Consider the following 18,881-nt stretch of genomic DNA (forward strand, 5'->3'; position numbering starts at 1 on the left):
GACCATTTTTACTAGAAGGATTCTCTGCTGAAAATTTGATTTGATTAATTCAGTCATATCTCATCAGTAAAATGTTATATTTATTAAGTGGCATGCCACAATATAGTGTGTTATGGATCTAGAGTATAATTTTGATTTGACCATTTTATAAACAGAATGCATTCCAAGTATTATGAGTATCTACCATTAAAAGGAGCATTTAGGAAGCTCTGATATAGATTAGAAGTACAGAGTTCTGAGCAAGTAAGGATTTTTAAATATTCAGCTGTGGTCTTGTGGGCTCAAAAAAGTCTTGCTATTCTAATTGTTTTCATACACCAGGCAGGAAATATAACATCTCAATTCAAACTATTTACAGTACAAATTCTTAGCTCAATTAAAACCTTGACCAAAATACAGGCTAAGGACAGTGCTTTTGACTCCAAAGTATCTAGAGTAATTCTGAGGTAAGGATTAGCCAGATGAGCAGTGCAGTAAGAGCTTAATTATTAATTATTAATTATTTATGTTAATGCTATCATTTTTTCCATCAGGTTAATCACATTTTTGTTATAATTCTTTTACCTAATAATTTTCAGTTCTCTTGAACTCAACCACTTTTTAAAAAATATTTATTACTCATATCTTGTCTACTGATTTTTTATATCCACTTGATTTTTAGGTATTGAGTATCTTAATGAGACAGGTTTCTCTAAAGATTTTATCAAAAATACAGCTTAAATACTCCAAGTGGAAACAAGCTCATTGATTGTCCTATTTTAATAAAGATTTATCCTCAGAACCAGATATAATAACTTGCACCTTTATATGGGAGATTTAATAAAGTTACCTAATTACTTGAAACTACACTTGTCACAATAGTTTGATTGAATCTATTCTCCTCCATGTGCTACTGTTTCTATAATTATACTCAAAAACACACATTTTTCCTGCATTGTTATATGCCCCAGGCCTTCTAAGAAATCTTACATTAATTTTCTTTCATCAGGTAACAAAAACCTTATTATACATAATGTAGTAACATTTTGTACAACAACTATGAATGTGCCCAAACAATTGATCTACAAGAGTCACGTCTTTGTATTTGCACCAACAATTTTTGATCATGTATTCACTATCAATCACAACTTATTAATATTTTAGATTGTTAGATTTTTTAAAACAATTTATTTTTATATCCTGAACTTAATGCACTGTAGACTGAATTTCTATTTTTAGAATTCATTTATAATTTTAATGTTTTTTCTTAATCTTAAGAATTAGTTTTAGTCTTAGTGCTACATTATTTTACTTACACCCAAGTATTTCATCGCTTATATGATAGTTTTTATTTGGTTTACCCTGGTAATCAATCTGTCTGTCTATCATCTGGCTATCTATTTAGATGCATTAAAAAGAAAAAGGAAATGTATCCGAAATATGTAGACTAGGGGTGTCAAACTGCCAGCCCACGGGCCAAACACGTCATGAGGAAACCGTGCCCACCCCATTGCCGGCAATGGGGAAAAGGTTCCGATATGTCGTGTGATGTCACATGATGTCACAAGTTTGACATGTCTGATATAGAGTTTTATATAAAAATAAATCATTACATTTCATTCAACTTTCCTTTTATAACAGTTCACAACAAGCACATTACCTTGCATCCCTTTTCTGTATCATGACCCCAGAAATTTTCTTCACAAAGTTCACATTTTTCTCCAGTTGTATGAGGAGGACAAATGCATTGTCCCGAATCTTTATCACATGTATTGTGAGTATGAGCACAATCACAAGCTGAAATTAGGGCAGGAGAGAAACAAGTAAACTAAAAGAATTATTAGTTGACTTTTTTTAAATCTAGGATTTAAGAATTCTGAAAGTCAGTGCCTCATGAAATCCTAACATTTATTTTCCAATTTTTACTAAAAGAAATTTTTCCCTTCCACTATTGTGCCTATATCAAGTAAATGTTTTTGTAATTAAATGTGATGCTTTTTTTAGTTTTTTTTAATTATCTAATCTTTTCCATCTGTATTTACTGTTAAAATGGAATGATTTCATAATATAAGAGACAGAGAGAAAGCGGCAGAGAGGAAGAGATAGAGTCAATTTGGTGTAGTGATTGGAGTGCTGGCCTAGAAACTAGGAAACTGTGAGTTCTAGTCTTGCCTTTGGCACAAAAACCAGCTGGATGGCTTTGGGCCAGTCACTTTCTCTCAGCCTAAACCACCTCACAAAGTTGTTGTCATGGGAAAACTAGGAGGAGAAAATACTATTAAGTATGTTCACTGCCTTGAGTTACTTATAAAGTATTAAAAATCTAATTAATAAATATAAAATATCTAATTAATAAATATAAAATCTAATTAATTAATATAAAATAACTACACTGTATATTAGGATCTAAAAACAGGTTAGATAGCACAATTCATGTTAGTGATAACATGAATATCTTCAAAGAGGCATTTTACATCACTTTGCTATCCTTGTTTGCAGCTTCAGGGGCAATTGTCTGCTTTCACTTTTAGAACAATTTTAGTTATTGTATGATCAGTTTATGAGCTAAAACTTACATTTGCAACCACCATCCTGAAATGCATAAAACCCTGGAGCACAATGATCACACTTGTCTCCAGCCACTCCTAGTGCACAGCGACACTGTCCTTCTTCATTACAATCTTCTGCAGCTGAGCCAATTTTACTGCAATGGCAGAGAAGGCAACTAGCTGTAGTACTTAGGCCATAATAGCCAAACTGTAAGAAAGAAAAGGGCGGGGGAAAGCATTTGGGTACTTTTTAAATCATTCCCTTCCTCCTCCCCTCTTCCTGCTCCTCCTATTCTTTTAATACCACATTTGCTATAGATTCCTGCTGTTCTCTTTGGAAGCACATTAGAAAGGAATGGTTTTTCACTCTACTTTTTATAGCATAAAGAAATGTAAAATGCTCTGGGATTCATCTAATCAAAAAAGAATAATGAACATTTTAACAGTCAACTATCTACTAATGTCTATCAAAATGCAGAAATACATTAAGATCAAGTTGATTAGACAAAGCCAATTACATGCCAATGTCATAAATTCAACAGTTAGAGCAGTGGTTCTCAACCTTTCTAATGCCGCAACCCCATAATACAGTTCCCCATGTTGTGGTGACTCCCAACCACTTATACATCACCGGGTGCCAGGGGCGTGGCCAAAGAAAAGGGGAAAAAAATGGCGGACAGCCTTGTTTGGCGACCCCCATGAAATGGTCGTTCGACCCCAAATGGGGTCCCGACCCACAGGTTGAGAACCACCGAGTTAGAGGGAAGTGAAAAAAGTACTATCTTTTACTAGCATATAAACAGCTCCTTAAACATGTTAGCTATTTCATATTTTGATAGCTATAATTTGCAAGTGTTGATAACATGAAACTACTTTCAAAGGTATATTTTAGATTAGTGAGATAAAAAGCTTGTTTCATTCCTAATTAATGCCAGATCTTCTGGCTGAATAATTTTAGGCTTTATATTTTTAACCCATGGTTCAATTCTAAAACATGATCAGAGGTCAGCACACTATGATAATGAAGAGTTTGATTACACCAGGGGTAGGCAACCTCGGCTCTTTTATGACTCATGAACTTCAAGTTGAAGTCCATGAGTCATAAAAGAGCCGAGGTTGCCTACCCCTGGATTACACCAATCCAAGCATGCCTTTCTGGAGCTGAGCAGGACATCTTTTTTCTATTTTGCTCTATTTAGTTTCCTAATTTTCAATTACTATGAAAAAAAATAAAGTTTAATGATAAACAGATACTTCAATTATCTGAAGCTTTATCTCTATCCAACAGCTTTGTTGCATTCACGCAGACAGCACAGCTATCATTTTAAATGTTCATTTTTTTCAATCAATTAGATTTATAAAACTGATCTCAGAATTCCTTGAAGGCTGGGAAAGATGGTTTTATCTCTTTCCCATCATTCCTGCCTTGCAGATGCCAGCTGTATTTGGAGTAAAGAAAAGAGACAAATGTAAATTGTGTAGGGTGATGAGAAGGCTCTATTCCCCAAGATCTCTGGAACTAAAATTAGGACAGTCTATTATGATCCCTCAGTATGACTTCAATCAAAAACAAAATCCCTTTTTTTTTGTATCATCTTAGTTTGATTTTGTCTTTTACTGATTATGAATTACATCCAGATCATTTTACTGTTATACTGAAATTTAAATACTGAAATTTAAATATATGTATGTATGTAGTAAAAACATAATGTGTTAGTTAACATAACTGCTGTTTTTTACCAAGCATTTATCACATCTCTTCCCGACTACATTAGCTTTGCATTGGCAGAGGCCAGTTTCATGATGACAGATGCTGGAAACAGAGCCATTTATGTCACATTCACAAGCTTAGATATAAAAAGAACAAAGAGAAAAGATGAATATTATTGTGAGAAAATACACAGTAGTAATTATAATGTGCTTTTTTTCCAAATAAAATTAAAATTCAATTCTTACTTTTCTTAGTCTGGGCATTATTATTTTAAATTTATATCTTTGGAACAAGAAATTAATGTTACAATCCAACTGTAACTGGAAAGTATTTCTACTCAAAGTCTATGAAAAGTTCACACAGAACATCAATTCAAAACAAGATATGATATCTCCAATGAAAGTGTTAAGTACCAGGGAACCAAATGGTTTTATCAGGTCAAAATGGCTGTGGTTCAACTTACAAATACTTTATATTTAATTGACCAAGAGGAACTCACCATAACAATGTTTGTTGGCCACTGCATCCCCATAATAGCCATCAGCACACCTCTCACAGTGATGTCCTACAGTATTTCCAATACATTTCAAACATTCCCCTGTAACTGAGTGACAGTGGCCATCTTCCAGTGGGTTTACATTGCCATTACAGTCACAAGGAAGGCATGGTTTTCCTGGCACTAAAGGATTGCCATAATATCCATTTGCACATCTGCATATAACATAGGACAACTGTATCAGAGTAAAAGTCTGTTTTTTATGCCACCCATCTTACTGATGCAGTGAATATGTTCAGTTAAAAAGTCTACAATCATATTTCCTTATTTTCATAATTTGAATCTATTATGCAAAAAGAAAAACCATTATAGATATTATCATTGTCAAGATACTATTCTTGACAAAGTTATAAAAACTGCAACAGATGGATCAATACAGTAACAACAGCACTTCCAGGAAAGAAATGGCAAACTGCAGACAGCTCTGCTAAAAGCAGAGCCGACAATAGACCAACTTGTCATAATTCATCTCCATTTCTGGACAGGACTTGAAATCACCCACAGATGCTTCATATAGTTCTTCATAAGGAGACCACAAGATAGTCTTCTTTGGGGAAGTTTAGAGCTCTGGGTGATGAGGGAATAGTAATCTTTTTGCTCAAACCACAGTTGGCGCTTTCAAAAGAACACTGGGTTTCCATGCTTTTTTTTCTAATTACTTTCAGAAATTGCTGCTTAACTGCTTTTCAGTTATTAATAACTTTTGGATGTTATTGTTACCTGACTAACAACAACTTCTGCTACTACATACCTTTCACATCTGACTCCTGCGTAACCTGGAGAACATTCATCACAAACAACTTCACCTCTGTTATCCAAATGACAAGTAGGACTGAAACTAAAAATAAATAACTTAAGAATTATGTAGTAGATTATATAAAGTTAATATTTCAAATGAATGCACAGTTAATGACTGCACAATATAATAATTAGGACAGGGGTCCTCAACCTTGGCAACTTTTAGACTTGTGGACTTTGCTGGCTGAGGAATTCTGGGAGTTGAAGTCCGCAAGTCTTAAAGTTTCCAAGGTTGAGGACCCCTGAATTAGGGGATACAGGAGAATACAATCATTTTTCAATCCTATATGTGCCTATTCATAATCAAGCCCTACTCATTACTGTTTCAAATTGTATTACACTTGTGTAAGTGTATACACAATTTCTTTCTTAGCTACATGTGTGTCTTCCCACATAAACAACTTTACAGTACCTGAAAGATTCAGTATATAGGAGAGGAAAAACTTTTAAATTCCTTAAAAGACAACCCTTTCCAAAATACCTGAAACAATTTACTGGATTGCCAACAGTCACTTGGCAAGCATAAACTATTATTATTTATATAAATAGAAAAATGCTAGCAGATTTTCTTTTAGTATTAGCAGCACACAACACTACTTTTCAAGAAGGGCTACATTTTAACTTTAAAAAAAACAGAGAAAAACATACTTCCTCTTTTGGACAAACAAGAGTGATAAATTCAGATGAATGAAGTGGAACTTTTGTCTTAATTTTTCCCCTTCCCTTTCTGATTTTCCTTCCTCCTCCACTCCCTTGTCTCTTAGTGACCCTACTTGTCTGAAATTGCTGGAGTTTTAATATATCATTTCCAATAAGCAGTTTACTTGTTAGTAGCACTTCTCAGTGGACAGGAACATGGCTGGCAATCCTCTGTGGTTCCTCTAGAAGGCATTCCGTAGAATCCTGGCAAACACTGCTCACAAGATTGCCCTGTGGTATTATGCTCACAAGCCTATAAAACACAAAAGAAGCCTTTTGATAATTAATTTGGATAGAATTTTATTCCCAGAGGGAGCGCAGCATGAAAAAGCATGCAGTGTAGTATTCAAAGAACAAACACAAAGAAACAGGGATGCCAGTGGCAATAAGCTTTTGTAAACTCACAGCAACAATTAATGCATGTGCCCTCTACCAAAACTGATACACACATTTGATTTCATAAATTAGCTGCATTATTTTGATGGGCAATTAAAACAAATGAAATGATATTTTAGTCTGGCAATCATATAATTCATGCACTCCGTTCTTAAAAAAATAATGTATAAGAAAATATTACTTGGAAATAATATTCACAATAGATTTTTTTAAAAAAGAAAAAAAAATCACATAATTATCAGTTAGGAGCCAGCGAGATAGTCAGCCATACAAATAAAATAATAAAATAAAATGCTCCAGTATTTTTCCCCTCAGATCTATAGGAATTTGGCCATTGACCTGAATGGAAAAAAGCTTTAGCTTGCATGGAGTTTGTTATAAAATATGTTTTACATTAGTTATAACTAAAGACAGACTTTCAATTACTTTAATATGCACAAAAAGTAGACTTTAAAGGTAGCAGAAATGGTTAGGAAAATGTGTATCCCTCGTTTGATGCATGTTTAAAAATTTAATATTTTACAAACCAGGAGTGGTTTGATCTTAGAAGCAGGACACAAATGACTTACAATACAAACACCGCGACTATCACATTCTGTTGCATGACCATTGCAATCACACGGCAGGCAAATCCCTCCGAAAAGTATTGCATCAACTCGATAGTACCCAGGAACACAGATCTAAAAATAGTATATAAAAAAGAGATTACAGCAAACATGTGTTAATTATCATAAACTTGCCCTTACAGATTCAGTATAGCAATATTTTTTAAAACCTATTAAACCAAATCAAACTATGTTACCTATAAATAAGACTTTACAAATTTAAATATTTAAATTTCAGTATAACAGTAAAATGATCTGGATGTAATTCATAATCAGTAAAAGACAAAATCAAACTAAGATGATACAAAAAAAAAGGGATTTTGTTTTTGATTGAAGTCATACTGAGGGATCATAATAGACTGTCCTAATTTTAGATCTATACTGTTTTTTTGGGAAACTTAACAAGAACTGATTACAGATCTCTGTGTCTGACAACAATTTCAAAAGCATTTAAATATCTGAGTTCTTTCTTATAGCATATAAAAGAAAATAATCAGTTTTATAAAGATATTAATACCTTTATGAGTTTCATTAATAAATAATAAATTAATAATAATAGTTTTCACAAAAAAGGATAACAATTATATGATTTTAATTTTAGATCTAGATATGCGGAAAATTGAACTTTCACCAGGTTTCTTAAAAAAAATTAAGAGAGAAATTATGTTATTCACAAAGTGGAAAATATGTGAAGTTGTTTTAGATAGACAGAATAAAAAATGGTATTTTGGCACTGCAATTTTCAAGGCTGCAGGTCAAAAGACAGTTTGTATGTAGGCTATAACTACTTACTACTAATATATTTATATATATTAGGGATGTGACAGAAAACCAAATTTGAAGGGAAAAGGGTGACTTGGTATGCACATGAAATGCTTTAAAAGTCATATTTTTTCCTTTGGACCACACTGCACTTCCCTAATATGCATGCTAAGTGGCTATCTTAGAGTCAGTCATAGAATTATCTTAAGAGCCAGTTTGATATAGTAACTAAGGTGTTGCCCTGGAAACCAGGAGACTGTGATTTCTAGTTCCACCTTAGGCATGAAAGCCGACTGGGAGACTTTGGCTCAGCCACTCCTTCTCAGCCCAACCCACCTCACACGATTATTGTTTTGGGGAAAATAGGAGAAGTATTATTGCTGCCTTGAGTTATAATAAAGGCAGGAAATAAGTAAGTAAGTAAATCAATCAATTAATCTTTGAAAGTCTTATTCACTGAGGAGAATGACATTTTTATGGTAGATGCCCCACAATTTTGGAATTTCCTGAAAGAAATAATGACTGCACATATTATGCCATTTTGGCAATGCTGGCATATAATATTTTATTCCAATCATATTTATTAAACATGGCCTTTCTTAGTTATTTTTTATTTTTATTTTTCTTGATTTTGCTGATCAGTGGCCCTTGACTGTGGTGATGATTTTTTACTTCTTATACTTGGTTACATGCTGATGTTTTTAGGTTGTATTTCTATATATGGTTTCATTGATGAGTAAATTGATCATGTGATTCCTTTGGAAAACCCATTTTAAAATGAGGCAATAATACTGCATAACAAACAAACAATTAAATATTGAAATTACTTCACAAGATAGTCCGGAGTAACCCTGTGGACATTCACAATATTCTACATGTACAGCTGAAGACAGATCTATGAGATTAGCATTTGCTGTATCCAAAGTCACAGAGTCCAACCTGTAATAACATAAAAATGGGCAGTCAATAATGTAAACAGTGTATTGGTTTTTTCACTGTGTAACATAATGTATATCTACAGAATAAACAAATGCCCAGGTAAAACTTTGCATTCTTTCTTGTTCTACATGCATAATTTGACATAAAATACATTTTACAATCTATTATACATTCTAAATAAAATCCAATTGTAATCAGTAGGAGCTTTACAACACATTTGTAATACAGCCAGGATCCTGGCAAATTTGGGTAATGGATAATACAGGAAGCAGCCATTTCAGGTCAAATTATTTGCCTATATGGCACAGCACTGTTATTCTCCTACATTCCCTGCCACTTAATCCCATTTAATTTAAAAAAAATTGAGAACCTGATATTATCCCATGTAAAATGTTTGCCCCAAACTTTAATTTTTTAAAAAATAAATGAATATATTGAATGCTTCTGAGATTCTTTTGTGATTTTTTTTTCCTATGGCTTTTTCTATATATTTTTAAACAGATCTTTACATTACCTATATACAGATTTTTCTGCAGTGTTGTAACTGGCCCTAATTAGAATACGGGTAACATTAACTAAAACTGTCATCAGGGTGTCTCGATCTATTGACTCCTTGGTATGAAAATCAACAAAATTTTCAGAGATAAGATGCACTGTTCTGGAATATTCCTCATATGGTTGTAAAGAGAGTCCTTCAGATCTTGTAGATAGAATATGTCCATTGCCCTGAAATGACAGGTATTATTATTTTATACATTTCTAAATTTTAACTGGAAATTGTTTAAAATTCCACTTAATGGAAAGCATACAAAGTTCCCAGGATTCATCTTTTTCCCAAAACCCACTCTATCTTTTCCAAACTTTACATTTCTTTTAAGAGCATGTAAGATGTTTTGACCTGAACTGTTCTTAATAGAAAACATCAGTTTTAAATGTCATATATCTTTATCTATATGTCAATTATTTTGAAAGTACATCAAGATTTGAAAAAAAGTATGTTTCAAGTGCAAAATCTTCCACTTTCTAAATAGTTAGTCTCTGCTCAAATGGGGTATTTTGGATTTAAAATAAAGTATTTTGAACAATCCAAATTCAAAACATTTTGCACACCATTAATTTATTTCAAACCATCTTATACTATTTTCCATGTGTTAACAGAATATTATATCCTAGATCACAAATTTAAATACACTTTTATGGAAATAAATTCACTTAGCCATAAAACCGCCTTAACATCATTACTTCCTCATCCAAATCAAGTCTTAATACAACTGGAAGACACCATGGTGGTGAAGACAGCTCTTGACTTTAAATCAGATGCACTGACAGAGTACACAAACTTTAAAAACTAAAATTCAAAAGTCTGTAGGACAGAAGAGATTTCCAAGTTCATTATTGCAATGGTATCTTTTTTCAACTTTCTACTAAAGGACCACATGCAAAAATTCAGAAGCCCCTCTAGGAAGCACTGCAAAAAGGAACAAGAACTGCCACCAGAAGAGGGAACTACCAAGTTAGGAACTTCCTCCCTCAAAAACATTCAGAGTACTTTATGCATTCATACTATGTATCCTTGCCCATTTAATATGATTACCTGGATAATAACATCAACACTAGATACCAGGTCACTATCTGTACTGTCCATGGGAATATCATAAGACACGATATACTTTAAATAGCCACCAAAAGCAGTGAGCTGAAAGCATAAAAGGCAAAAAAATCAAAAGTGTTGTTTCTTTTTCATTTGTCAATATGAAGTATAAATAACATAGATTTCACCTTTTATCTGTTAAAAATCTAGGTAAGACACAAAACAAATAAATTATAAGAATAATCTTATTTTCTATATTTACCATCACATTCTAACATTTATGTCTGACTTGACAGTTCTACATTTAGTGGGGTTTTTTTTAATTCCTAACTTTGTTTTAGTTTCACTATCTTTTCATTACAGAAAATCGTAAATTTCAAGAACCAATTCTTAGTCTTTGAAACAATTATTGTTTAATTCTAAATCGTACCTTGCAACAGTTCTATGAATATTTATTAAACCAAATCTTTGCTGTACAATGAGTAAATCATAAATATAGACATGGGGAAACAGCTACTATATTTAAATGCACATTCCTTTTTGTGCACAAAGTTTGCATCTTAATTCCAACACCAATTATTGGAGGAGGCAGAAGTGACATATATTCCAGAGATAACTTTAATGATCCTAGTATGGTAGGAATCCTAGGAAAAGATGCCCTATGCATTTTTAAATGTTACATTATATACATAATACAGTGAATATGCAATGCAGAAAACTTTATACATACACAGACCATTGGAAAAAAAAACATTTATCCCAAACTACTTACCTTATTTCCCAGGTACGATTTAGGTGCAGACCAGTAATAAGGAGGCTTTAGTACTTTTGCAACCTCAGTGTTGTTAATACTTATTTGATGAGATTTATCAAAGTTATCTTCTTGAGGTTGTATAGTTTTTGAAGTATAAGGAGTTGTCACCTCCCACCCAATCATAGAAGACACCTTAATAAAATAGGAAACATGATCAAGCATTTAACTAATAAAGGAATAGAGAGAAAGTGTGTGTTTTGCTTTAACAAAACTCTATTTTTATTTGGCCCAAATATGATATTATATTATGGCAGAGTAATCCAAGAATAGAAATCACAGGATATAGTTTTTCCCAATGAAAGCATTAAAATGCTTTATATAGTAATGTGATTTCAGAATAGCTGTTTATTTGGGCTGTAACAAAGAGTTTGAGTGGCTTCCCCAGGTCACAGGTAGTATGCCACGCACAGATAATGCTTCTCTACTGGGGCCACTAGCAAACTGAAGAACTGTCCATCAGAACTATTTACAGATGACCTAGGAAGGTTTGGGCATATCTTCCAGAAGATGCCTCATACTTTTACTGGTTTATACATTTAAATCAATTCATAGTTGTATATGAAAGTAGCAGCATATATAAGATTACCTCCTAAATATGGTTTTCAGGCCTTCGTAGAATAGTAACATGAACAATATTATAGAAAAACATGCAAGATCAAATGTAATAAGCCTCAGGCATCCCTAATTGAATAAAAGATGAAAGAGCCAGTCTGGCATGTATTAGTGAAAGGACATGGGCAGAGGTATTTCCCATTCAGTAATGTGCCCAGCCAGGATTTGAGTGTGCACCAGCTGTGTCCCCTAGGCAGGGTGGTAGAATACCTATTATTATCAGAGAGTGGCTTTCCAGACTGTGTTCCTTCCCATACTGTCCTGTTTTCCTGACTTTGTTCATGTCATATAATGCTGGTATACAAACAATTCCCTACTGGAAAACACTTTTATCAGTTTTTAAACTGATTATTGCAATACTTACTTCCAGAACTAAACATTTTAAATTGCAAATGCTCAAAGTTCAAGCATATCTTTTACTATTAGTGCTTGATTTTCAGTAGAGAAATTGTATGCAAATCTGTAACTGAACAATATCTTCAAATATTATAATAATCTCCAGATAATTTGCTGCTTTCATATAAGGTAGAAGTATGAAATATGTTTTCATTTGGTATCCAATCCTTTATGTTAACCATACTCCACTTCTTAGACACTCTTTGGCTTTTTAGCCTGAACCTAAATTGCAACCCCATACAGCTAAGTTTTTATTGAGTGAAATAATTAACAGAGTAAAAGCATTTATGGAAATCAGGCTGAGAGGGAATACCTGCCAGGAAAGATTAACACAGGAAGGGTGTTATGCTTGAAGAAAACAAATGAGATACTAACTGACTAAATATTAGTCTTATTTACCTTAGCAGTGGACCAAGGAAGACTTTCACACACATCAGAAACACCAAAACAGAAGCACTCAGTGCAACCCTGAGGGTTTCTTTCTTCGAGATTATAGAATCCAGATTTGCAACTGTCACAATTCTGTCCTTCTACGTTTTCCTGTGAACATAATCATAACCAACTTACAATAAAATATAGTAGCAATTTTACCTTAACCTTTTCTAGGACTTTTCTTTTGAAAGAAAAAATAAAGTATTGAATAGAAATTTTTCATCCCTTATATATTATGTGTCAATACGTACTTGTATTTTATACTAAGAATGTCACATGATAAGCAAAAATACCAACCATCATGTTGGCTATGAATACTGAGAACAATAGCCTCCACATATCTGAAGAATGTCAGGTTCAAAAAAGGCCATCTACTTCATGATCACAAAATTCAACTTTCACCATTATCATTTTCTGGTTTGAATTTCATTCAGTTTCTTATTTTGGTACTTACAAACTAAATATTGAACCTGATGCCGGGGGAAATGAAATTTCTTGAAGCTCATAAATTCATATTAGAACATCAGCTTCATTATAGATAGTAGGTAAGTAAATAATGTGTGAGCAAATGTGAGGGGTTAAAAAAATTAACTAATGTCCTCATGTCCTCCCAATGTTAATTAACATTAATTTATTAACATATTAATATTAATTTAATATGCACTATTATTTTGAATCACTCTTTCCAAGCCAAGATTTTCTCATAAAGTCTGATACATATTGGGCCAATGTAAAATGTATGAGTTCCAAACCAACTGAGTACCAATGTACGACCAGAGCTGTACGTACTTTGCAAAGACAAGGTTTAGTACATGGATCATCATTGATGCTGCCAATGAGGCTACAATTACAGCGTATGCAATTTGGATAACCTTGGAAGCCAAAGGCACAATGGTCACATTTTTCTCCAGCGTACCCTTCCTTGCAATAACATTGACCAGGCTGAATACCTTGAAAAAATAGAACAAATATAGAAAGAAGAAGCTATATTTCAATTGCTACAATATAGGTCAGATTTGATTTCCCAGACCAAACCTATGATGTTCAGTGATTAGTGATGGCAATGGAATTACAGGAATGACTTTGGGAGACAGATGGAAGAGCCAAAGACTGGACAACAATGACAAGTAAAGGTTGAGCCTGCAGAAGGAATGTGGGCATGGCAAGCATCTGAGAAGGGAATCTCCCTAATTTCTTGGACTGTGAAGGCAAGAGGGGGAGATGTGTACTTTCAAACTTGCAAGATTTTGTTAAAGCAGCGGCTCCCAACCTTTTCTATATCTCGCACCCCTAGAACACTTCTGATATATTCTCGTACCGCTTACAAAAGTTCAAAATAACGGCAACGAATTATGCATATACACTATAATTTTGAAAAGCCAAATTTTCACACCCCTCGGAATATTGTCTCACACTCCCAGTTGAGAACCCCTGTGTTAAAGTAACATTTAATAAAGTATTTCTAAGTATGCTTCTTCTCTGGACTACCTTGCAAGGCTGACAATTGCAGAAGCGTTACCAGGCAGCATAGAAAACCTGGAAAAGCTATACTTCAATGCTCTTTTTTTATGTGTTACATAACTTTTCAGCTTTGACTGAATGGGATATAGATATGTTCTTTTCTATGTCAAAAATTAATCCAGATTAGGGATTATCAACCAGAAGCTTCAGAGCTGCACATGGTAAAGAGTGAAGCATACAAAAGCCATTCAGTACCTCTTAAACAACCTCAGCCAAATTCAGGAGGAAAAAATAAAATAAATAAAAAATTAATGTGGCTCAGTCCAATTTGCATCACTGCTCCAGTGACTGCAGCCCCGTATTTTTTTTAATTTTCAGCCCCCTCCAATAGTAGCTTGATTCTTTAAAGTCCGTTTCAAAGAAAAGATACACATACAATGCACTTGGGAACTGAAGGAAAAATCATATCACACAGACATTGGAATAATTATATCACACACACAATGGAATTACCAGAGTAATTACTATGACTCTTGGCTAAAGATCTTAATGCATGTTGTTTAGGTACCTATCACAACCTAAAACACAAAGATAAGGAGATAATTTCCAGCTCATTGCTTATTCTTCATATAGGTACTAATAAGATGCAAAGAAACTGAATTTAGTTTTAAGTTTGGATGTTTCTTATACATCCAATACCTGATTTTGTAAATGTTAGCTAGACCATTATCTTTTACCTTTTTGGGAGTCAGCATGATTATTGTCCTTAACACAGTCAAAGCCAAAAGATCCAAATAAATCACATTCACAAGGATGGCAAGGACTGTTGTCATAAGGAGACACCTGGAATATACAGCATTTTAATTTTTATTAAAATTCGATGCTATTGAAAATGAATAGTTGTTCCTGTTTAGGAGTATATATGAAGACACAGATCTCAACAGGAAAGTATGATTAATTATTCCCATGGGATGGGTGCAAGGCAACAACTAGATAAATGCAAGCATAAATGAGGTAAAGTTCAAACCAGCCATTTTATAGCATGGGGAAACACTCTGTTTTTCACAAAAATTAACACAGGTTAATTTCTAAAAACAGGAGCATTTGTACAACCCTGGCCCTATGGTTTGAGTATGACTCTGTGGGGAAAAGACACCATATATGGAAACTGGCATTGATGAGCCTATAAAACAGCCAAATGCTGTTCAATCTCTTAAATTGAGGAGATGCTACTAAAGAATCCTATAAATCAGAAATTCCTTCTTTTGATTAATATATACTTTTGTAAATGATCTCTTGGCATATGTTAAGTTTATACAATACAGGTAACAGTTACAATAACACAGAATATACACAAGGTACTATTTGCACAAATTGTTTTACATGAATTCACACATTAAATCACATATTAAATGAACAAGAAATAAGATTCAAAAGAATTAGATGTCAATTTTTAGCATTGTTTACAAGTAATGATATACAATATTTCAGATTCCTCTTACTTTTTGTGGTCTGTAATAGCCATCACTACACATATCACAGTTTATTCCTGTAGTGTGTTGTGTACAATTTATACATACTCCACCTCCTTTGAATTGACCAAAAATATTTATACTTTTTTTTTCATCTGCTATTCTCTGGTCATAATAACAATCTTCTGTTTTGTTGTGACAGTTGCATCCTAAAAAAAAAAACAATACTCTTTTAATATGTGTTTGTGTGTAAATAAGTGAATCAACCAGCTAAACAAACTGAATGCATTATATTCTATACACAAAATTATCCTTTTACATAACATATTAAACACTGACGGAATATTTTAAATCTTCTATTAAAATACATGATCATTAATAGCCACCAGAGTTGCCTAATCAGAGAGATGGGCGGCTAAATAAATAAATATAGTGAAAAAGATTATGGTGCTAATGTTTATTTAGTATTCTCAATTTTATTCTAATAAGATTGTTTATTAAGTCAAATCTAGAATACATTCATACCTAACATGAGATATTCAGCTTAATAAATGCATTCTGATCCTCAAAACTTATAGATACTGGATTATATTTTTTAGGTAAAGATTAGAATGAAAATTTAAATTATGAATTTCTAAATTTTAGATAGGGTACCATACTGATCATTTATGCTCCAAAAAATGATAAGTTTATAGATTTTATAAGCTTGGTTTAAATTTTACAAGTCATAAATTTTGAGTATTAGAAATATTTATGCATCATTAAAGAGAATTCCCTTTGTCAAACTCATGGCTTTAGAGATGGATGGATTACTTATCTAATCAGTAAACTTTTAAGGAGCTGCCATTTAGTACTACATACTTTCACATTTGTTGCCAACAGAAATAGTTCCAGGTCTCCAGGGTGCCTGATGGTAGCCAGGACAACACTCATTACAACTTTCACCACAAGTGTTGTGTTCACACTGGCACTGTAGTTTCTACATGAAAATAAAATAAATTACAATACAATTCTATTACCAATCACCTTAAAACAAAACTATTTATCTAGGATTTAAGAAATACCTGCAATATTCTCTAAATGTTTAGGGCTGGTTAGATTCTTGTGTATACTACAAGTCTGTACAAAACCTTGGTGTAAAATCTCATCTGTAAGAGTTTTAGGAATCCAATGAAAAAGCAACAATAGCTCAAGGAAATGATAAATACAGCCATTCAACAAAAGAAAAACAAAAGGGAGATGAAAGGAAAAAGGTTCTTTTAAAATCTAGATTCAACAAACAAAGCTGCTTGTTGATAAGGCAGACAGATTCTACAAGTTGCAAATGTGGATTCTTATTTAAAAGTAGACATGAGAAACTGAATGACTTAATAAAGAATTGGAGAAAGTTACATCTGTCACTGCCCAACATAGGCTGTTGTAAAGAAAGCAGAGCAAAGGTTGGCCTGATTAGTATTGAAAAGGCAGACTATATGGAAACTGAGGGCTTGAAAGCTGGGGGAAAAGTTCAGCGGAAACTGATATGCCAATATAGTCATTTAAAAAAATTCTGTACTGTTGCTTCTATCCTTTGCTTTCCTGGTTCATTAGAGTTGAAAACAAAGTTCCAAATGATATCTCTTTTTTACCATTGGTTTTCCATGTAACAGAAAACCAAACATTCCAATACTGCATAGTATCTAAAATATTTGACCTCACGGCTGGCTTTTCTCTGTGACTTTATATATTTCATAAAACACCACTTTGGTGTAATCTATTTGGATCTTAACTGTTCATTTCCAGAACACTGTCCTCATTGTCCTATTTTCTTTCTAGTTATAAAAAAAAATGAAAGTTTTTATTTTCCAACAAGAACTAAAAATCTGTTAAATTTTATGCTCCTAAATTCCAACTCTCAGTAACAAGTTACTCTTAATTTACTCCATTTCATGATTCTTCATTATCTATTTAACATGTGATGCATGATTGCAGATAAGTAATTTCAGCATTTTGTATAAAAATAAACAAATTACCAGAGAGGTAAATTTGCGAGATGGCAAAAAGCTAATAATACATTAAAGCATAATGTAGAAAGATAAACTGTAGTATATATTTCATTTACAAAATAATTTCTCAGATGCTTCAAACACTCAGCTATGAAAATAATTGCAGAAGATGTGAAGAGACTTTTAAAAATTTAAGACATTTTAATGATTCAGGTCTTAAGCAAGTTTTCACAAGGCAGGGTGCTTGTACAACGCTTAGACATTTTTAATACTTGTCATGTCTGCAGAGCTGCTTGTTTGTACGCAGATGTTATCTATATATGTATTTGTAACTATGTATACAAAGCAGTTTTATTTGGTAAGGAAGATGTCCAGAAAAGGAAACATAATGCATTTGAAACATAATGCATTCTTATGTAGCATATTTTCTTAATTCCTACTTAATGTTAAAGCAATCCACTGGATGTCTGTTCCTATTCCTATAAGCTTTTTTTGGATTTGCATGTATTTGTTCACTGATTTAAAAAGCCCCATAGTTCATATAAAGTTAATATAACAGAAGGCAAAGAAAAATGTCAGAAACGCTATCATTTCAATAAATAGCAGACAACCATATTATCTTTCTAAATAATCTTGCTTTTCAAAAAAGGGCAAAAATGTGTATTTGTCTGTAGGAAGAAATAAAAAAGTAGTACCTTTGTGTCTTTATCCAAAGGACAACTTCGAGCATGGCCATAGCAAATGCACATACCTCCAATAGAGATGTCTTTTATTGAATAGTAATACTAAATAAAGCAAAGTTTGATTCATTAAGTTACTGCATTTAATATTAAAAATACAACAGGCCAATATTCATTAGAAAATAATGATGCATAAATATTTAACTATAATTTTAAAAAATCCAGTTTCTAAATGGCAATTGACTTTAGTTAGAATTTACATATGAGCAGGTCTTCATACATACATACATACATACATATACATACATACACACATTACATTGATCAGTCAGGGCACTGGAATCATATTATGTTAGATCTAAAAATATGTACAAATAACAGAACTGTTCAAGGTTATACATTAAAACACAATACAACGCATTATATTGTATAAGCTCAGATTCA

At 32.9% G+C, this 18,881-nt stretch overlaps 1 protein-coding gene across 2 annotated transcripts in view; it reads right to left on the minus strand.

Annotated features, from left to right (window-relative positions):
• Positions 1–18,881, minus strand: part of LAMA1 (laminin subunit alpha 1) — a 93,313-nt gene that overhangs the window by 49,859 nt on the left and 24,573 nt on the right. For both annotated transcript variants that reach the window (XM_039339169.1, XM_039339167.1), the window contains exons 6-22: positions 18,453–18,542; positions 16,634–16,751; positions 15,803–15,981; positions 15,038–15,143; positions 13,629–13,789; positions 12,807–12,947; positions 11,358–11,531; positions 10,589–10,690; positions 9,509–9,720; positions 8,883–8,994; positions 7,258–7,368; positions 6,418–6,545; positions 5,547–5,633; positions 4,739–4,950; positions 4,269–4,375; positions 2,556–2,736; positions 1,640–1,776 (exon numbers count right to left, since the gene is read on the minus strand). In XM_039339169.1, the coding sequence (XP_039195103.1) occupies positions 1,640–1,776; positions 2,556–2,736; positions 4,269–4,375; positions 4,739–4,950; positions 5,547–5,633; positions 6,418–6,545; positions 7,258–7,368; positions 8,883–8,994; positions 9,509–9,720; positions 10,589–10,690; positions 11,358–11,531; positions 12,807–12,947; positions 13,629–13,789; positions 15,038–15,143; positions 15,803–15,981; positions 16,634–16,751; positions 18,453–18,542 (2,358 nt within the window). The remainder of the gene's footprint in view (positions 1–1,639; positions 1,777–2,555; positions 2,737–4,268; positions 4,376–4,738; positions 4,951–5,546; positions 5,634–6,417; positions 6,546–7,257; positions 7,369–8,882; positions 8,995–9,508; positions 9,721–10,588; positions 10,691–11,357; positions 11,532–12,806; positions 12,948–13,628; positions 13,790–15,037; positions 15,144–15,802; positions 15,982–16,633; positions 16,752–18,452; positions 18,543–18,881) is intronic.

The sequence above is a fragment of the Crotalus tigris genome, unplaced genomic scaffold (genome assembly GCF_016545835.1).
Source record: "Crotalus tigris isolate CLP2741 ecotype Arizona unplaced genomic scaffold, ASM1654583v1 scf7180000017731.4096049, whole genome shotgun sequence".
NCBI lineage: Eukaryota > Metazoa > Chordata > Lepidosauria > Squamata > Viperidae > Crotalus > Crotalus tigris.